This window comes from Sinohyriopsis cumingii, chromosome 7, assembly GCF_028554795.1.
Source record: "Sinohyriopsis cumingii isolate HCF-2022 chromosome 7, ASM2855479v2, whole genome shotgun sequence".
NCBI lineage: Eukaryota > Metazoa > Mollusca > Bivalvia > Unionida > Unionidae > Sinohyriopsis > Sinohyriopsis cumingii.
The window spans coordinates 14,348,020-14,371,285 of record NC_142967.1 but is presented as its reverse complement, the minus strand read 5'-3'; the positions used below and the strand labels follow the sequence as shown (position 1 = coordinate 14,371,285).

Sequence of the window (23,266 nt, the reverse complement as noted above, 5' to 3'; positions counted from 1 at the left end):
TCAGTACTGAAGATGATGCAACAGCTCTGTAAACTGATCTTTTTTCGCTTCACAGCTTGGTTATATATCAATGGGTGTTTAAATTAATTGCTTGATTCATCAACAAAAGCATCATCAAAAAACTTTCACCATGAATAAAACTTGATTAATAGTAGATGTATTGTAATCTGGCAATTTTGGTTCCCTGTAAAAAAAAAAATAATTATTTACTGCCTGTTGACATCTGAGCCACAATTAGGAGCCTTAAAGAATCTCAAAATGATGATAATGAAGAATTAAACAGGGTAGCTGGGTACAAGCTGTTTTGAAAGTCAGTGAGGCATATAGCTTGTCATGTGGCTTATCAGACTGATCTTCTGCTTCCAAATACTTTAATGTCTTACCTACCCTATACATCTCTTAACCAGTCTGCACTTGGCCAACTTCTGCATTAAGGCAAACGAGTGATTCCTTTCAGTTATTCAGTTTTAATGTGAAGTTTCTTTGATTATATAACTTTTCTTCATATTTTTTCACTGTAACTTTTTCTACCAAATATAAACTTTGATAAATGAACAGAAAGCAGCAGATTGTGTTGATATTGTAACCGATTTATTTTTTAAGAGATGTTTTAAAGACCATAAATACGGTAGTTAAGGAGTACACCAAGTGCAGTCATGGAGTCCTGAAACAACAACTGTTTATTAACTGTGTACCAGATGTAATCATGAGAGAGGGTATGTTCTTAATATAAATGGTGGGCCATATAAGTTAAGTTCAGGTGAATTTAGAATTCAGTGGAATATTAATTTATAGGCTTTTTATAAGAAGTTTACTTCCACTTAAATGTGTTGCTACTAGTAAAACCCCAAAGAACTTTAATCAATTATCAGCCATGCACATTAAGCGTAAGTGGTACAACATGATCACTGCTATAAATAAATGTACCACAGTATTACAGCAAATGTACTTCACATATGCATGTATATGTAAGCAGAAATTCAGCCGGATGCTAAGGTATAAACTGTGTGGATATTTACCAACTTTTGCATTCTTACAGGCATCATGTACAGCTTAAAAAGGGAATACTATGACACTCAAGGTGAGGAATCTTAACATTTTTTTAAAAACCTTTTTGTACTGGGGAATAAAAATATAGGTACCTTTATTAATCAAGTGCAGAGAGGAACTACATGTTAAATTGATGTGCTCCTGATCAAAAGTGAGGATGTAGGGTCTAATAAATATTGTGCATGGGTCCTAGGGTTACCATAATGTTGTATATGGGTTACTATACATGAATGTTGAATTCAAGTAGCCTAGTATTTGGACTACTGTTTTATACTGTTGTGATTTGGATCTTTAATGTAGCTTTAACAATTTTTGCAATGTCTCCAGTGTAGTGGTTTATAGTGATGTCTTGTACTGGGGCATCATGCTACAGACATATAGCATCATCTCCAACTCAGACACATTATCCCGATACCAGGTTGAGAATAATGTCCAACCCAGTCACATTATCCAAATACCAGGCTGAGAATAATGTCCAACCCAGTTAAATTATCCAGATACCAGGCTGAGAATAATGTCCAACTCAGACACATTATCCAGATACCAGGCTGAGAATAATGTCCGACCCAGTCACATTATCCAGATACATGTACCAGGCTGAGAATATGTCCAACCCAGTCACATTATGCAGATACCAGACTGAGAATAATGTCCGACCCGGTCACATTATCCAGATACATGTACCAGGCTGAGAATAATGTCCAACCTAGTCACATTATGCAGATACCAGGCTGAGAATAATGTCCAACTCAGACACATTATGCAGATACCAGGCTGAGAATAATGTCCGACCCGGTCACATTATCCAGATACATGTACTAGGCTGAGAATATGTCCAACCCAGTCACATTATGCAGATACCAGGCTGAGAATAATGTCCGACCCGGTCACATTATCCAGATACATGTACCAGGCTGAGAATAATGTCCAACCTAGTCACATTATGCAGATACCAGGCTGAGAATAATGTCCAACTCAGACACATTATGCAGATACCAGGCTGAGAATAATGTCCGACCCGGTCACATTATCCAGATACATGTACTAGGCTGAGAATATGTCCAACCCAGTCACATTATGCAGATACCAGGCTGAGAATAATGTCCGACCCGGTCACATTATCCAGATACATGTACCAGGCTGAGAATAATGTCCAACCTAGTCACATTATGCAGATACCAGGCTGAGAATAATGTCCAACCCAGTCACATTATCCAGATACATGTACCAGGCTGAGAATAATGTCCATCCTAGTCACATTATGCAGATACCAGGCTGGGATTAATGTCTGACCCAGTCACATTATCCAGATACATGTACCAGGCTGAGAATAATGTCCATCCCAGTCACATTATGCAGATATCAGGCTGAGAATAATGTCCAACCCAGTCACATTATCCAGATACATGTACCAGGCTTAGAATAATGTCCAACCCAGTCACAATATGCAAATATCAGGCTGAGAATAATGTCCGACCCAGTCACATTATCCAGATACATGTACCAGGCTGAGAATAATGTCCAACCCAGTCACATTATGCAAATATCAGGCTGAGAATAATGTCCAACCCAGTCACATTATGCAGATACCAGACTGAGAATAATGTCCGACCCAGTCACATTATCCAGATACATGTACCAGGCTGAGAATAATGTCCAATCCAGTCACATTATCCTGTTCTTTCTCTTTAATTACATCAATCGTGAAAAGGCTGCATGTGAGATACATTGTCAGATTCAGAATAAAAACTTACCAATGGGACTCCCCTCATCAGAGCATTCAAGATTTGAGAAACACAAAGAACTTTCTTCTAATCACTATGTACAATAGAAATGTTTGATAGCACTAGCAAAAGAGCACGGAAGCATCATAAAATGCTTTCAAAAACCTGGCTGATCAAAAACGTGAAAACTAATATCAATTAAATATAAGAGAAATACATATATTTCCATAGCATTCCTTATTTTCCTGCATCATAACATGATTCTATGTCTAAACTCGTTAGTTTTTCAATTTCAGTAAATCATAAAATTATTACCAATGTCAAAGACAGTCTGTGGTAAGTTCATGTGGGAGTTATGAAGAGACCGCAGCCATAACCACAATTCTGGCAAATAAGATCTGGCATTTTATTGGGAAAATATATTTATATCACCAGGGGAAAATATATTTATATCACCAGGGGGAATATATTTATATCACCAGGGGAAAATATAGTGATATCACCAGGGGAAAATATAGTGATATCACCACCAATGTAATACATTTCACTGATAAACTAATTGTTCATTAGTGGAGAAATATTTCAAATACAATTTAGGGAATAAATAAACACTAAAGCTTTTCATTTTTTTCATTTGCATTTTTTCACGATATGTAAAGTTAGAAGAAAAGAATTGTTCCTTTCTTACTTGGATAGACTAAACTGAGACATTCATAGATCAGCATGCACTGAAGTAAAAGTTTATCTCTAAAACTTTTTATCTTGCTGTGAGCATAATATGTAAAAAATAAGAACAATTCATTGACAAGATTTAGTTTTCATTCGCAACATTTTCCTGGTCACATATTCCAGATTACAACAAGAATGACAAGTACTACTAGTGTAATACAAAAATGGACTGTAATAGTGCCATGCCACCCCCACCCTATCACCCCCCACTATATCCAACTCAATGGCATCTAAGTAAATCTAAACCAAGATTTAGCAGTATGGAATGCTTACCATCTGAATCACCAATTGTCCCTAAGTATATTAAATTTCCATTCACTGTTGAAACCTGTCATTTTTTATCATTCCTGTGGAAATCCTGCTGTCTGAAAAATCTCTGATCTTTATTGCCAGGCTGACACTGGGCTAGATGGGTGCTGAATAATTTCATGTTTATGTGGATTGGAAGGTATGGCAGTAGAGCTGGTGTACCCTCCCTCCTCCAATGTATGAATGAGTATGAAACAACCGGAATGGTTCCTAGGTAACCAGGGAGGTCTAAAACTAGTAATCACAATATACAATAACCATAATTTATGCCTTTTAACCAAATTGATTCAAGACTCAACCTTTTCCCCTAGTCTGCAAATTAGGCTTACGGCTGACAACTATTTTAATATAGAAGCCATGGACACTGTGCATACCAAACCTCATTCAGCTTGCAGTAATTTGATTTGTTGCATTATTTTTATGTCTTATTATGACAATATTCAGTAAGACACATCTTTGTTGGCTACAACTTTCTTAAGATTGTTGTGATAGTGTTTAGTACTACCACATATATATGTTTTGAAAAAAATGCAACATGATGCAATGCATGGGCATGTACATATGATGTTTTATACTATCTACAATTACTAAAACTGCAAAGGCATACACACTTGAAATTATGTGAAAATGACATATACCTTAAAGAAAGAATTGACAGAAAAATCACATTGTCATAAGCAGAGATGTTGAAATATTTATATAATTTAAATTTGAATGGACAGTTTCAGTGTCAATGACAGCCATGTTGATGTCTATTTACACATTTGTAGACTTTCTACATGTTTATTGGTAGTAAATGAAATTAAGCTTTTTACACATGTAAATGTTGCAACCTTTTTCAAAAGTATTGCACCTTTTTCCCATGAAAATGTATTATATTAGCCTAATTTAGTTATGATTCATCACAACTTTGTTTGCCAATTATGATGTTTTTTTATTTTCTTTGTTAGAATTGATTTTGATGTTGTTTCTAAGGTAACAGAGGTTACAGCAACTACATCTAAGGCAAAACAAATTTGAATCCATGATACATCCACGTTTTATCCAAATTTGTATTATAATGTGTATTTTAGTGGATTTCCACTGTACATGGTAGTTTCAACACAGAACATATTTCTGAATTTAATATTTTTTACTGACTAATTGGATATTAAAGAAGAGTAATGTTTGAATATTATTTGGTTATGAAGATTCTTTAATAAATACTGTAAGAATTTTAAAAAATTAAAACCATTAAAGAGTACTGTTTTACAGCACTCACTCGCTATAAGGCTCTTCATTTTAGCATGGTTCATGTTGTGAAGCATGCATTGTGTTGGATCTAATTTTATTTATTTAGTATTAAAATTATATGCATCATGTACTTCATTAGGAGGTTGTCTCACTAAAAGATGGTCCACTCTATGACTCCTGTAGGCAGTGTTATATTGAGGGAATGTTGCATGGCAGGCTTAATTATAAGACAGTCTCTCTGTAAGACAGCAGATGCTATGGCTTCCATGGAAAGCACTATTAAGAAGGAATAAAGTACTGTAAGGTGCCATGACATGCAAAAGATTCATTCATCTATGGGAAATATTTAACAGGTTTCAACTTAATAATGCCTAACTTGAACATAAAGAGAAATTCTGTCCTCAAAAACTCAAGGATTCTTCCCTCGAAAACTTGAATGCTGGAAATTATGAGAAACACTAAACTAGTATTTGATATTTTTTTAGAACTATGTTAAAATGTACTAATTAAAATTGTGCTTTTGGTTCATTTGATATTATGTACTTCATTATTAGCAAAATTGTCAGTTATGACACGAAGTCCCATTAAAATCTGACAGACACCGATTATATAAGATTAGTACTTGTAATAAAGGGTTGAAGATGTGCACACTACTGGAAGGTATTCAACTCTTGCCTAATCCAAAGTCATCTGTACATATTCTTGGTCTGTGTGAGACATTCTTAGGTTGTAATCTCAATGGCAGCATAATTGTTATTAAAGGATATCAGTATAAACCAAATCAAGGGGAATTATTCTTAATATTGCAAACTCCAGAATATAAAAAAGAAGACATACTTTGAAAACTGAAACTATTGAAATACAGTGCATGGATAGAAGTAATCTTGATATGCATTAAACCTGTTCTTAAATGGATTTCCTAGAACAACAACAAGAATAATAATAACAATAACAATATAATATATTATATTAGTAATAATAATAAATTTATGTAAGATCAGCAAAAAACAGAAGTAGTAATACATAAAGCAAATATAAACAAAAATCACATAATGTTGATACAGCGCATACATAAAATCAGTTTAAGATGAACATAAAAATATGTGGTCCACCAAGGATCTCACAGTGAAAGTTTATAAAGCTTATTTTAAATGGGGTTCTGAGGAATCTTGATTTTGGAGCAGGGTACATTTTGCATCTTAAAATTTTGTATTCAACTAGGCTGAGAAATTTCTGATAAGTATATAAAACTTGAAAACTTATTTCAGAATTAAAACATCAGTAAAAGCCACTTTATTCTAATAAAATATCATTGAACTTACTCTTGATCTGCGTTCTTTTAAAAGGTATGGCATCTGCTGTTTGGAATAATTTGTATATTTTTGGATGGCAATATAAAAGAAATCATCAAAGCTATGGTGTAACAAGGTTAAATTGACTACTTCTAATGGCAAAAAGGTGATGATCAGTAATTTTCCAAACTCTTTGGCTTATGTACGATGGACATTTATCATTTTGGTAAACCAAAAAAAATATGATCATGGATTAATCACAATTGTTTCTCTATGTCCTCAACTTCACATTTTCAGGTTCATACTATCAGATACTTGAGCTGGGTTCAGAGTTACTTTTGAAACTTAACAGTTTTATTCTGTGGATAATTAGAGTTTGTTTTTCAGTTTTTTACAAATTCCAGGATGTCACAAATAACAGGAATAGCCAGAATTAAAAATAATAGAACAAAATATTTTTTTCTAGTATTATGTGATCAACATTTACCTTGTATAAAGAAAAACCTTTATCCTGGCATTTACATCCTTTAGTATACTGTTAACTGTGCATTTGCCCAAGCATTTTGTTTATGGAGACCCGAGTAATGAATATACTTTTGAAATTTGACTGTGTGGCCATAACAGGTTAGTTTGAATTTTCTGATGTTTTTCTTTTCACTTTTTGCTTCAGTCCAGAAAAGATATGTTCTGCCTCACCGTGTCATACTAATTTTTATTGCCAGTGTGCCAAAGATAGCAGGTTTCTAATTGTCATGTCAGGTTTCTAATTGTCAGGTTTCTAATTGTCAGGTTTCTAATTGTCAGGCTTTTTATGTTTAAATTTGATAATGATCTGAAGTGAGAAACATAATAGCAATGCCATCTGCAAATGCTGTGGGTGTACATGATAATGAAATTCTAAGTGTTTTGGGTGTACATGATAATGAAATTCTAAGTGTTATGGGTGTAGATGATAATGAAATATGAAATGCTATAGGTGTACATGATAATGAAATACTAAATGTTGTGGGTGTAGATGATACTGAAATACTAAATGCTTTGAGTGTACATGATATCGAAATGCCAAATGCTGTGGGTGTACATGATAATGAAATACTAAATGCTATGAGTGTACATGATATTGAATGAAATAATGACCTTCCAAAGGGATATGGATGTTGCAGGATCCAAATAGAGTCAATAATTGCTTTTTAAAGGTGTGTGTTATCTCATTCAAAAGAAATGACAACCAATTAATGAAACAGCTGTTTCTCAGCCCCTGCATGACCCTTATGACTTTTACTGCTGAATCACTCAAGTAAATGAAACCCTGATTGATCATAAAAATGATACTAATCAATGAGAAAATGTAACTGAAGTTTGTGATGCAATAAGCAGTCACTCTTATGTGTGTATCATGAAACATTAGCCCAAATTCACCTTTAAATGAAATTGGGAAAAATAAAGATTTCTGAAACTTTACGTAAAAAACATTTTCATGACATCTTACTTTGATGCCTTTTAATGATAATATGTATTATTTCAGAAGTTATTGTTGCATGGAAAATGATCTTTTTAAAGGTATGCATAATAATTAAAAACTATACTCAATTCACAACACAAAATAACTATGGCAACAATGGATACACAACAAGTATTGGCCCTCTGCCTGCAATGCATCTTATTCTAAAAAAAGTTTTAAAAGTTTTATTATTGAGATGCTTAATTGTCTTCATTCAGTCTTTGTCAGCCAGTAATAGAAAACTTCATAAATAATTGTATACATTTTAGTAGATGTAACATCAGTGTGTATCATCTTTACTAGACAGACTTTATAGTTATTGCCAGAAGAAGCTTTTTTATTCAAGAAACCAATCCTCCATGAGGCCTTCTGCAATTACAATGTTTTTATGTGTAAGAGGTTTAATTGTTAAACTATTCATCGGTGACACAGTAAATATAACATAGCGTAGGCAAATAACAAAGGAGAATTTTCAATAAAATCACCAGAGGATTTCTTTTTTGCGTTGCTGACTTGTACAAAGTGGAAGTACCACACTGACTTTGTGATATTAATTTTTTTCTTTATCATGGCCTTCCGTCATAACTCTGTCAAAGTTCTGAGAAATTTTTTTGATCCTTTACGTTAATTTTTTCCACATGGCGTAACAGATATATATATATATACCCATGCATATCTAGCTACATGAGGAAATAATTATACAGTTTTTCAAATATACCTTAATACTTAAGGGTCAAGTACATTTGAAAAATGTGGGTATATGGGAAAGCCTGCCAGTAGCTTCTCTTGGGTTGGTGGTTCTTCCCTGGGTTTTCCAGGGTTCTTCCTCCACCAGTTACACTGGCTGCCATGTATAGCCTATCTTGTGCTGAAAAATGGCGTTAAACCCTAAAAGAACAACAACAACATTTGAAAAACTGTTCAATTATTGTTCTCTACAGCTAGAAAACATGGATATACCTGAATTAATCTGTAGTACAAATATTAAACAAATGTTAAAAATGCCTTGTTTGCATGCTAGATTAACAGTAACATTTTGAATTGTGTATTGTTCTTTACTTCCCCAGAAAGATAATGGACCATTTTAATTTTGATGTATGCCCACAGGTTTAATTAGCTTAGACATCATGCATAGACATCATACATTGTTGTGCAATACGTAGATGACAACATGAAATACTGGCATACATGACAAAGTAATGCCATTTTCCATCATCATCAGTACATGCCGATTCGTGGGTAATCAAGATTTATCAATCTTATGGATCGACTGCCTAGAAATATTTTAGGACCTGTTAGATCATCTTTCTGTGCAGATATGTGGAGGGAGAGAAAAAAGTGCATGTATTCTTTTGTAACACAATGAATCATCCTGAAATTTTCAAGACACCATTTGTTTCTTTGAATTTATATAACTTCTCTAGCCCACTAAATACTTTCTCATTTGAGGAGTCAGCATGATAGGGCCATCCATTTAGTATGTATGCAAATAATTGGCAAAGCTTGACCCCTCCCCCCCCCACTATACAGATGCATACTTTTTTTAATTTAAAAAAAGACACTTGCATACAAATGCTTAATGCACCCCACCCCAACCACCTGAATTCTATAGAATGGCTTTTATTTAATCCATGCAGAAAAGATCAAGGATTAATAATATTAACGTGTTTAATAAAACAAATAGTCGATCAATGTTGAATGTCTGGCTGCATCAAAGAAAAAAGCTGTGTAATTTTAAAAAGTTTGTCGAGTGTCCACTAAAATTAAAATGCCGACTGAACCCAGTCAAACAGGTTATGTATTAGACAAATTATTATCAAGGTTTCACCCCCACCCACCCCCGTTTCCTGTGCGTATGTACATTATCAGTAGACATCCCCACACACACAAATGTATGCATTTGGGTTAATCCCCCATCCATGAAAACATACTAAATGGACAGCCCCATACTGGAATTTTCTGACAAATGTCTTAACTGGGTTTAACCGGGTGTTGACATGAGCTCAAAGTTTCCCTTGATATTTAGGGTTAGTTCAGACTATTTAGTGTTAGTACAGACTATTTAGGATTAGTACAGACTATTTAGGGTTAGTACAGACTATTTAACAAGCCCTCTAAGGTCACCATGTTTTACAGGCTGTCAGCTATAGTGTAAAAATATGGTACCACTTTAGTTACAATTTTAAGAAGACAACTTATACAACAATTAACATACACATGGCAAATTCTTCTACTATAAGATACTGACCTTGAAATTTGGTGGTGGGGAGATGTTGCAGTTTTCTTTCAAGCTGGATTATTTTATGGTATACCATTGTGTGTATCACACTATGTTCAGAATTACCAGAGTACAAAATTTTGCTTGGTAGACCAGCTCTGATTGATTGTGATGCATCAGTCTTATGGAGCATATAAAAATCACTTATAGTATCTACCTGATGATTCTGTTTATCTTAAATGGATAGAAAAATGTATAAATACAGAATAAAGTAGATGCTCTTGGGATTTAATTTAAAATGCTTTGGAGTATGTAAATTGCTCTTTGCAATGTAAACTTTTTTTTAAAAGATGTTTTAGAATAGAATTTTAATTTTAATGTCCATTTTACTTTCACAGAATTTAATTATTGTTTTCAGTTTCGTTTTGATCACTCCTTTGTGTGAAAACTATTATTTAGGTAATGTGTATCAGAAGATAAATGTAACTTTGCCTTTTATTTCTGTATTGCATTTATTACTCAATATCTCTGCAAGCATAGGGATGTAGAAGACTAAGGATTGTGCTGCCATGCTGTTAAACCCTATAACACACACACACACAGAGACACACACACACACATACATACATACACACACACACTAACACACACACACACACACACACACACACACACACACACACATACATACATACATGCACACACGCATATATATTGTATGTATGTATGTCTGTATCTCTGTATTTTGAGTACTCTGCTGTTGACTTCCCTACTAACCTGGCACCTGAAAATAGTAATACAAAGCACTACATTTACCAAAAAATGTACACTTATCAGTACAGATTTCAAGAAATAATTAATTAGACTGAAACTCAATGGGGAAATTTAGTTGTGGAGTAAGCATGATTAATGGACTTACCATAAATACTCAAAACTCTAGTCAAACTGCAAACAACAAAGATCCTCATCTGCCTTAGCATAATGTGCCTGCAGATCGGGGTGTATATTGTACTGATTACTCCTAAAAAACGGCGCAGATTCAGATATGCCGGTACATCTGTGCAGTTTTGCAGTTGGTGAGTAAGTATATATGGTAGTTCAAAATGTCAAAGTTATGATCTAATCAGTGATCAACTTCATGTTATTTTGACATTGGACCTTTCTTAGAAGTTGGTGGTACTTGTCATAAACAAACATTGTCAGTGGTTCTCTTGATCAGTTTCCTTGGGGTTTTTTTTTTACAAAAAACACATGGAAACGTAATTGGACAGAGATTATAATGGCGCTATTGAGACCAAAATACAGGTCTCATCTGTAGAGCAAGCCACTTAACAGTCTTTCAGACTGGTTTTGGGAAGTAGCACACACATTATATGGTACCATAGGCACGTACACATGCAAAAAAGTGTCCCCCTACCCCCAATAATTCTGCAGGTGCTTCTCTATGGTACTTAATAAAGTTAGTAATTTTGTTCAAATTTATATCTGCATCATAATTCCATAAGTCATAAATCTTAAAGGGACTCTTTTCATATTTTAATGTATCCTGATATAGAAAACTAGAGAATAATAATAATAATAATAATAATAATAAAGACTTTATTTAGAGAAGGTAACTCAGAGAGTTACAGAACTAATCTACCTTGAGACCTTCTATCTGTTAGGTACAATATATACAGTATATACAATGTGATGTGAAGAATCTGGCTTGACACTAGATAATTAAGTGATTTTATACAAAAAGGTACTATCTTTGCATTCCTTATATAAAGTTATCGACTGTTTCCACACTTGTGTTGGGCACTGAAGCAAAGATCATGTGGTTTATTCAGATGAAAAATGTAACCTACTTATGTCCCTACTGTAAACTCTAGGTACATGCATGAATGCCCTTAGCACATTCAGAGAAAAACAAACATCTAGCATGTGTATGGCAAAAGAAGGCTGTATTAGCATTTACCTGTAATCGATATAAACAAGTTTTTTACCTTGAAAAGAATCATTTAGTTAAAGATTGAAACACAGGTGTACAAAATAAAATCAAGTGTACATAGTGAAAATAAATTACAGACCATGTGGTACTTATTGACTCCCTTCATTTCAAGTGCCCCACTGCTAGTACCTAATGCTTCGAGTCATTATTCATGTCAGTCATAAGCTTAGAGTGTGTGTGTGTGTGTGTGTGTATTTTTAACTTAGCATTAACAATTTTCAGTCATATCGCTACGATGTCTGCAGCGTGGCAGTTTATAGTGATGTCTAGCATTGGGGCATCATGCCGCCAACATTTAGCACAATGTCCCACCCAGTCACATTATCCTGACACCAGGTCGACCAGACCTAACACTGACCTCTTAATGCTGGGCACCAAGCAAGGCAGCTGTTAGTACCATTTTTATAAGTCTTTGGTATGACTCGGCCGGGGATTGAACCCACGACCTCCCACATATGAGGCAGACACTCTAACCAGTAGGCCACCGGAGCAGTCATAAGCTTAGTTAAATGTTGGTTACTTCTTTGTTTCAAATTAATTTTAAATATTTCTCACCTTCTTAATATCAAATCCTTGTAGTGATATACCTTACAATTGTATAATTAACAGAAAGATGATAACTAGTTGGATCTATTTGAAGCTATTATGTGTTATTTTCAATTTTCTTGTATCAGCTCATGTATAGAAATGTTGTCCTTTTATGCCTGATAAGTGTATATATATACATAATAGGGTGGGAATTGCAGTAGTTTCTTATATATGACCCTATGGTCTAAGTCCCTAGGGATAAGGATTAACCCCAGTGTCAGAGTCAGTTGCAACATGTGTGTGTATGCCCAGTCAGTATGGGGCTTGGAATAGTTTATATGTTATAACTTGGAGCCTAAGTTCCTATGAGTAGAGAAAGATGCTCTGAGAATAACCAAGGGTTCTCATTTTGATATATATTTACAGATTGATCACATATACTGAATCTAAGATCAGTTGGGTGGGTTTTTTTTTAAATTCTACTGGTCATAGACCAGAAGAGCTTATAATAATAATAATAATAATAATAATGACCTTATTTCGAGAGGGTAACACAATTAGCTAAGAACTAATCTACCTTGAGGTCCTTATGCAAAGGAATTTATTTATTTTAGCTGGATCTCTAAAGCCATTGGATATATTGTGTTTGGAAGAAGGAAATAGAGTGGGCATTTCTAATCTCAACTGGAATACTATTCCAGAGCAAAGTTCCAGAGTATTGGAAACATTTTTTAAATAATTCCTTATTTGGTTTGGAAATTGTATACTATTTGGTAAACACGGATCACACGTGGGGAGTATTACCAGGTAGCCTATACTGGAATAGTGATTGTAAATATTCAGGAGCACTATTATGAGAATTTTTGAGTTCATGCATTGTGTTTTGGATGTCTGACAATGATGTGTCATCTGCATAGAGATCTGTAGCAGCAGAGGGGGCGAATCGGACATTTTGTCCAATCGTTATTTTGCTTAATTATTACTTTCTGCACTCAGCGGATCCGGTGTCGTCAGCGCCTGGTAAAAAAAAAACGACGACGTCGTTGGGGGATCGTCCAAACGTCATTTGGTTTAATTAACACCTTCTGCGCGCCGATCCCCAGCGTCGTCAGCGTCCGGTAAGCACATCGACGACCACGTCGATGTCATCGCCCCCTCTGCTGCTAAGTGGTTATTTACAATGAAAATTATTTACAACTAACCGAATATTTGGTCAAGTCCGATACGATATCGTGTCCGAGGATCATGTAAATTTATCGTTACAAATCCATGTGGGGTCGACTGAGCATGACTAAAAAAGTTTCGAAAAACATTAAAGTCCATGTCACCGCCGCACCATGTCTGCCAAATATTTCGTAGCGTGTGTGTATCAACGCCGTTGAACACAGCAAGAATATTACAGTTGTCTCTAATTACTTTTGGAATCTGAGTGTATCGTTGAGTGACATATATCACGTCAGTGTTTTTATGCCTGCCTCTGGAAAATATCCTAGCTGGGTTTTTTTGATTGTCTAACATAACATCATCGTACACGACTAGATTGTTAACGTCGCCATCAATATCATCAATACCCGGTGCATCATTGATATCCGTAATAAACTCAATAACATTTTTTTTAGCGATCGCTGATGCATTCTCGTTGAAATCTTTCAACACCTCGTAGCATCGTTGATCATCTACGCTAGGAGCAACCAAATACAACTTATCCCACTTCATCCATCTCATTATTAAATTGAGTAACAATTGCGTCTTGCCGGATCCAGATGGTCCGATGATAATCATCCGGATCGAGTTTGGTAACGCTGCAACATGCTTAACTGGTTCTCTTGTTTTAGTCGCCGAAAAATCAATTATATTCATATCTCTATACATAAATTATGGATCTATATTGTGTGAAGTGTAGAGTACGTACTGGCACAAATGATATGACAACCGCTACAACAAGAAATAACAGATCGGCCCTTACTGGCAAGTGTGTACAATGCGGTACAAAGAAATTTAGATTTATTTCTATTAGACCCGGAGATGTTTTAAAAAAAAGCGAGGAGGTGACATCGCAGCCAAATTGGCAAAACTCCCCGGAACACCGTGGGCAAAGTATCCAGGAGAAAAACACCTCCCAGGATATAACTACTGTGGCCCCGGAACACGATTAGATATTAGACTCGATGATCAAAATCAGCCCAAACCCGGTGAGTATCCAATAAACGCTATCGATAAGGCGTGTCATGCTCATGATGTTGCTTACAAAAGTAGCGATCTGCAACAGCGTCATATCGCGGATGTAAAATTAATTCACGCATTAAATGCTATTCCTGATAAATCCGTCAAAGAAAAATTGGCCTCATGGTTGGTAAAATCGGCTATGAAAGGTAAATTAATGATTGGAAGCGGAGCTTCTGGCGCTGGTAATTGAAAACGATAGCGTTTATAATAACAACATGGAATCCATCTATTATTCTCCGAGAGGATACTGGAAGGGGAAGGCCGCAATTGGTAAGCTTGCAAGCGCTGCAAAGGTAACAAAGACCACTGCGGCTAATTGGTTATCCAAACAGGCTATATGGCAAATCTATCTACCACCGCCTAAACAAATCAACTTCTCGCGCTTTGATGTCAGCGTACCTAATGAAGTTCATCAGGCTGATATACTATTTTTGCCGCATGACAACGGTTACAAATACGCGCTAACCGTAGTTGATGTTGCGAGTCGATACAAACAAGCGGAACCATTGAAAACAAAGTCAGCAACTGAAGTAGCCGATGCGTTTGAGCGGATTTATCGAAGAGGTCCTCTGCGCTGGCCAAATCTATTACAAGTTGATCCTGGTAGTGAATTTCGCGGCGCTGTTTTATCAACGCTGAAACATCATAGCGTCGCGATACGACGAGGTCATACTGCGCTACATCGTGATCAGGCAATTGTTGAACGATTCAATCGGACTCTCGCTGAACGGTTATTTGGATATCAATACGCGAAGGAATTCATTCAAGAAAAACGATCTCGTGAATGGGTTAAAAGGTTGCCAGGTGTAATTGCAGCGTTAAATAACGAGATTACCCGAGTAATCAACATGAAGCCCAGCGACGCGATTAAATACGAGTATATACCCGGAAAATTAAAAATAAATAGCGTTTCTAAGCCGATTCTTGGCGATGTCACTGTTAGATATCTATATGAACCAGGAGAGCTTGAAGGCGGTAAAAAAAGGGCTACCGATCCTATTTGGAGTGTTACCACACATAACATATCAACGATAACACGATCAACTGGTAGACCACCGATCTATAGACTGGATTCAACTGCTCCTCAGCGCGGATTTACACGCGAGCAACTACAAGTGATACCTGACGATACTCAATTACCCCCGCGTGGTCTTAACTAGCGCCGTTGCGTCTATTGCACTCAAGACAGGTCAACCTCACATTGTTTTTGACATGACCGAGACTGTTATCGATCCTATCCACGGTAAATTGGCGAGTGTCTTTATCCGAATAACGCCAACTCATTATACAATTGCAACTCGCGCAGTGATTATTCTGTTGTTGTCGTAGCGAGATTATTAATTCGGCATCAATATCAAAACGCCGCTGTTTTTTTTTATCCTGTTGGCGGTAACCCGAGAGTTTTCTATCAATGACGCTTGCATCGATAATGTCGTTGTCGTTGGTGACTCCGTCACTGACTTCGTCAACAACAATTCTTCGAAGCTGATTTATTCTCCGTACTCGGGACACTGCAAGATAGACTAGATTCGACCATTCGATGCGATTATCAACCATCCAAACAATTGTGTCCGTGATGGTTAGTCCCTGCGAGGAATGTATTGTTGTTGCGTATCCTAGCGTCCACGGGGATTTATCAGCACGTAGCGCGTCCTCGACGACGCTGATATCAACGAGCACGATATCATTCAGCACGAGAACTTGTTTTTTTGTCCCTGACGCTGTCGGGCCCGGGATTTCAACTTCAATGTTCTGCCGCCGTGTGTCCGCGGGTCTATAACACAACGGCACTGGGCGCGTTGGAAACTTTTCCTTATGCAACGTAAACAACCTCCGCTGAAGTGTGTCTCTGACTATCTTTCTACTCGCTACAATCAAATCGTTTGGTCTCCATGTTTCCCAGAATTCATTTAACGGCGTTTCCGGAATCACCTCGCGAATTATTTCACATTGAATTTTATCCGGCTGTAATCTGATTAGTTTTTTAACCTCGCGCAGTTGTTCATCAAGTGCTCGGTAATCAGTATCGGTTTCTTCATAATAGTCCACAAAACCCCTTAACCAATCATGTGGACCCTCGCCGACAAATGGTGGTGGTTGGCCATGGTCCCCACACATGATTACCGCTGTATTCGCGCGCAGCAACCACTCAAGAAACATTTGTAAAGTATCTAACGAAACAGTACATATCTCATCCCAGATGATAATATCGGGAATAAATTTTTCACCCATTCGATCAGGAGTCCACTCACCGCCGCTGTATCGAAAAAAGCTGTGATAAGTAACGGCGTCAACATTTCGTTGTTTTATCTCTCGCGCTAGTCTATGGGTCGGTGTAAGCACGATTATACTTGCCCGCGTTCGAAATAATTCAATTGCCCGAGTCGTCTTTCCCGACCCGCCACAGCCGCTTAAATAAACCGTCTTGTGTCTACAAATTGGATCAGAACACGATGGTGCATTAGACCATTCTGATAAATTATTACCGCGTAGGTAATTGTTCTCAACGATGACATTTGCTGACGGGGAATAATCGCGTCGTATTTCATTTTTAATTCTCCATGTACCCCAACTCTCGTCCGGACTAGTAAACTCGGCTACGTTTCCCTTATACGCTACGTCAATATAAAATGAATCAACGGCTACTCTAACCGCGGTGTCAGGAAATCTATTTATCATCGAGAATAAATTAATAGCGGCATAACCCAGCATAGACGCCCTCAAATGCGGGTATGCCGGGCTGTCTCCATCGCTGTAGGTAACAACTGTACCCAACCTTGTTCCATTGGACAAGAAAGCTGTTTTGCAGTTCACGTATCTATTTTTTGCCACTGCGTCCTTGATTACGAAATCATATTCTGCGTCATCTATAATTAGCCGTGAGCAATATCGTTTGTAGTCGCAGTTTTTTCCACCTTGTGTGAACTTACCAATTATTCTTCTACCGAGATCTTTTGCCTCTCTGTTTCGTTGGTTGAATATCCTCCTGGACCATTCGATGATATATTCCTCGTCGGCATCAATGTGTTTTTTGGACTCGTCAATTATGCTATCTAGACGCTCCGGTTCTGGTAACCAGACTTCAGTCTGTGCCCGGTATGATATAATCGCGTCACTGACAATCAACGAAACTAGCATGCTACAATCAATCATATACCGTAGCAGCGCTATTGGCAGCCATCTCTTTTCAGCCATGTGTCTACCGATCCAAATATAGCAACAGCGATGGAGTCCTGCCGCGAATTCAAATGATACTATGCGAGCGAATCCGGTTAAATCAAAATCAGGCAGTGGTCCATTAATAGCAACACGAGTCATTTCATGACTGGGGTGTCCAAATCGTTTGAAATACTCAGCGGCGGATCCATACCCGAGAAAACTCGCTGGATAACAGGCAACCATATCAACCGAGATCATAGCGTCGCGGTTGTATTCAGTGTTCCATAGTCCACCGTGATAGTATTCCAAACAACTGGATTGTACATCCGGCAGAAATTCCTTGCGCGTTGGTCTCCACGCATTTTTCCTTGCTGCAACATGAGCTACAACCGATGAAATCGTAAAACAATTTGTTAGCAGTTGTTCATCATGCTCCTCAAATTCTATGGCGGTTTTTTTCATCCTGTTGTGAAATGCTTCAGTGCGATATAATTCGCCGTTTGGTCTTACAAACTGATCAAAGGTATCCGCATCGTTTTCAGCGCTGCGAAGTAACCACACTGATACAGGGTCGTTTTTACACAAGTAGGCAATAGCATCAAATAGTTTCCTCTCCGCGAGAAAACCATCCCGGGAGAATTGTTCTCCCAGGAATTCTTCGGGTATATACTTTACTGTTCTATCCCGTGGAAATATTGTGATCGCGGGCGTCCATGCGTGTTCGTTATGATCAATAATTTTGATTGGGGCTCCCTTCGATTTATACTTCGATTCGTATAATACTTCACCGGTTATCGTTGTAACGGTTATTGGAAATCTCAGCGATGTTTCTAATCTCGCTATGTCGCTGATGGTTGCTCCACGCTCTTTTACGGTTAGTTCCCACTGGTTGATTTTGCTACGTCGTAAATCAGTCAATTTGTTTCCTCGACATGAATTTGTAAAATGCTCTATTATTCGTTCTGCTACACAATTTATCCCGGTTGACTGTTTCATCGGTTTCAGTTTTCCGATATCAGGTTTCTTATTTAACGGGTATATTCCATAAACAACTGCTGTTTCAGGATACGCTCGTTCATAGTATGGTCTGTCAATTCCGGTTAACAACCCCGGCTTGGAGTCGCGGCTGACAATGACTGTTTTCTTGTCGCTGAGAACCGGTTCAAATTTATCACGTATGATCCAATCGCCTGATTTCACCCGGACAATGAATTTTACTCTGAAGAAATATCTTTTACCGTCAAGTTGTGATATTATCATTGCTGCGCGGTTGTCGTTCATGGTAGCATCAACAACACCATCAATTCGAAATGTTGACCAACTATGAGATGCACCATCACGCTTGAATTCATTGATACAATCGCGTATTTTATTCAACAGGGTTTTATCGTTTATTAACGCTTTTGGTGTGTCCTTGAGGACTCTATCGAGATTGAACTTAATATTTTTCCAGGGCTTAATTACTGCTAATCTCTCAAACTCATCCATATAATTAAAACAAGTATTTAAATGAAAGAATATAGTATAATGAATCACTGCAAATGGTTGATGATTGGGTCGACAACCCCGTGCAATAAATCATGTAGAGGTGAATTCTGCGGGTATCATTTACAAAGCGTTCGTAATGGTTCTCTTGGCCCCCTGCCGTGCTTGGTTTGTCACGTCGGTGTAAGAGGAAAATCGCAGTTGTGTATTAATTGTGGCGGAAAGCGATACAGGGAACTAAAACGCTATTATGACAAGCGAATTAAAAACGCCGTCATTGACCCCACCGCCGATTTCGTCATTAAAACCCCCCAAGACTACGTTGAAAGATTCATAATTAAACCAAATAATAAATTAGACAAGTAGTATTATTATACAAATGGACCAAGAATTTCAGCCGCATCCCCTGGTCGTCAATTACGAGGCATCTCGCGACGGCATTGTTAGAAATCGTAGACTGAAGAAGCCGGTTGGTACCGTAAGTAATCAGGGGTATTTGATGTTTGGTGCCGGAAAAAAGAAGTATTATGTTCACAGGATTGTATTTGAAGCATTCAACGGATTAATCGAAAATGGGCTTGTGATTGATCATATTAATAATAATAAGACTGATAATTCTCTTACAAACTTGCAAGCTATCTCGCAAAGTCAGAATACCAAAAAAGGCCAAACCGGTAAATACCCAAAGAAAGCAAAACCCGTAAAGTCATTTGATACAACAACTCACGAGGAAAAAATATTTCAGTCGATGAATGAGGCAGGAAAATATTTTGACATTTATATCGCCTCAATACGATTTGTTGCAGAAGGAATACAGAATTCAGCGATCTCAAAAAAGACCGGGCATAGAATTCGATTTTTATATATAACAGAAATCAGCGAGTGACAAGGTCACCGTGACGAAGTCACCGGCGCCTATGGCGCTGACGAGGTCACGTCTAACGAATTATTAAACACCTTCGGAATTGATACACGGGGTTTCATTTTTCTTTTTATTTAAAAACAAGATGTTTTATAAGAATAATGAATATCGAAGACATCAATAATATATTAGCCGAGATTTCAAAATTAAAAAATCAAGGAATTGAATTATCTGATGGTCTCGACAGTGAAAAAATATTATCCGATTATGAGATTATTAACGAACAGTCGAAACGGGGGCGTTTTACCCTGGCCCGCGAGTATTTTTTTATAAAACGATTACAACATACGATCAATGAAAACTTGTACCACAATGACGCAAATGCATTCATTGGACTATTCACTGCCGTTGAAATAATACGAAAAAAACTCGGACGTGTTTATGAACGACGCCGGGAGATTTCTAGTAAGATCAAAAACATTAGAAGGATTATAGACGAAAACTCCGGCGAGAAATTAGAAATTGCTTCGCAATTGCAATAATGGTAGGCGAATCACTTACTACTCGGCTAGCCAGAGAGCGGCTAGCAGCGCTTAAAAAGTTTATACCGTTACGAGACAGGGTGAGAGAGAAACTTCAAACGCGACAACAAATGCAAACCGATTTTACTGTTGGAAGCGAACAACTCTTTGCCCCGGTAACTAAAGCGACCAAAGATGTTACGGCGGCAACTGTACCCGTTCTTGGTGCGCTTGAAAAGATAGCAACTCAAACCGAACAAACAAAAAGGTCCTTAGAAACACTCCCTGCAAAAATAGCGGCTGCTACAACACGGAGGCCACCACCACTCGCTATAACCGAACCACAAGAACCTTATGTTACAATGGCCGACGAGGAAGAATTAGGTGCTACTGCGAAAGAACCAGAAGAAGAAATACCCGAAGAAACACCAGAAGAAGAAATACCGGAAGAAAAAGAGGGGAATATACCCCGTATTGTACTCAAGAAGAGCACAATAGATGAAATTAGAGGCTTCAGCAACAGGGAAGAATTAATTAATTTTGCTGCCAACAATTTTGCTAAGAGCATACGAGATAAGAAGCATATCAATAGCGGTTACGAGAAAAATATAAAGTCGTTAAAGGACTGGGCAAGAATAGTGTATTTAGCGAGTAAACATAAAGATGCATTACCACATCGTAGTAAATCCGATTACGACGCATTCCACAAGGAAGTTAAGAGTATAACACCAAAAAAAGGAAAAGGATACCCTGTTGGTAAAGAATCCTACGGCGTTACCTGCCCTAATAGTGTTCTCAGTGATATATCACGGCTGGAAGTACTAATCGGAGGAAAACGAGCCGGAAATAACTCTACGGAAATAATCAATGAGGCCGCTGATATTTGCAAGCGGTTATTTGCAGGCGGTATTATGGACATTAATGCATATCGAACGCTCATAGACGAACTCGTGGATGATTAATTGGAAAACTGGTGTTTTAATAAGGATGATCATACACTACAACCATGATAAACCAGTACTCGTCTACGTGGTAAACTCGCGATTGCCTGTTTACCGCGCGTACTATGGAGATGGTCTCGGTAGCACCATTGCGGGGTTATTTACAAGAATGGCTCCAAAAGTAGCGCCGTTAGCCAAACAATTAGGAATGAAGGCTATTGATGTTATTCGTGATAAGGGTATTAGTGCCATTGGAGATGTTGCCGGAAGGGCGTTTTCAGCCGCGCGGGACAAACTAATGTCATTGGTGAAATCCAAGAGAAAAAAACAGAAACCACCGGTAATGCCATCAACGACAGTGATGCCTGCAAATGTCAGTAAAGTAATAAATAACGCCGTGGAAGAAAAACTAGAGTCGTTGGCGACGACTTCGCCATCCGCCGATGCGGCAACCAACGCGCTCATGAACGCGATAGCGGGGAGTGGTTTAAATTCAAAGAATTTACGACGAAAAAATCGCAATTGAAAACATCAACATGATAAATAATAGAATGTTTGCGCGAACCGCTGACCCCGCGTTTGATATGGACGCCCCAGTACGCAGGGATGATTCTGTCCGTGATTATCAATTTTATTCTTATTATGCAGCGCAACCTGACCTACGATCGCGAATTGAACTTCAAGTCCAAGATACCAGTAAATATTTTTTGCCGTGTGAAGCGTTTATCGAAATTGAGGGAGAACTCGTGACAAATACTGCCGATAATGCACCATACGCGGATGACCCTCGTGTTCGAGTTGGTTTCGTCAACAACGGTATCATGGCGTTATTTGAGAGCGCTAGATATCTTATTGACGGGCGAGAAATTGAATCAATAGAACGCGAGGTTGATGTTGCAACGACGATAATTGGGTTGGCGAGGTATTCAGATGATTATACAAGATCGGCGGGCCCATCTATGATGTTTGCGAAGGACGCCGCCGATAATGCTGATCACATTCAGTACATCAACGTGCTGGCGGAAAGAGATACCGCAGTTGACCCACAGGCTGAAGCAGCCAATCCAGACCGCAGAGCAAGACCAGGCGCTAATTTCAATATTATAAAAAGCACCAACAATGATTACAATCTAGGATTCGCAGCACGAGTAGGAATGTTGCAAGGACCACGCCGAAAGTTTTCATGCGCGATTCCACTCCATCACATATTTGGATTCTGCAGAAATGTCAGAAAAGTTGTCTATGGGGCTAAGCATACAATCGCGCTGACGCGAAGGGGCGATGATAACAATGCAATATGGCATGCTGCTGGCGTCGCTGCCGGTAAAGTCGTTTTAACTAAAATGGCATTGTGGATGCCGGTGTTGACTCCATCAGTTACCACGGAAGCACGATTGTTAGCATTTATGGAACAGGGAGGGAAATCGTTGTTGAGTTGGCTAGCGGTAACAACTGATGCTAAAGAGGATAACGTCGCCGATACGTTTACATGGCA

General features: G+C 37.8%; 1 protein-coding gene across 2 annotated transcripts in view; it reads left to right on the top strand.

Annotated features, from left to right (window-relative positions):
• The first annotated feature begins 667 nt into the window (after positions 1 to 667).
• Positions 668 to 23,266, top strand: part of LOC149794760 (vitamin D3 receptor-like) — a 140,953-nt gene continuing 118,354 nt past the window's right edge. The window contains exon 1 of one of the 2 annotated variants that reach the window (XM_089964395.1): positions 668 to 716. In XM_089964395.1, coding sequence (XP_089820521.1) covers positions 707 to 716 — 10 coding nt within the window. In that variant the 5' untranslated portion in view covers positions 668 to 706. Of the gene's footprint in view, positions 717 to 880; positions 1,082 to 23,266 lie in introns of those variants that run through there. The other variant, XM_089964393.1, reaches the window with a different exon arrangement.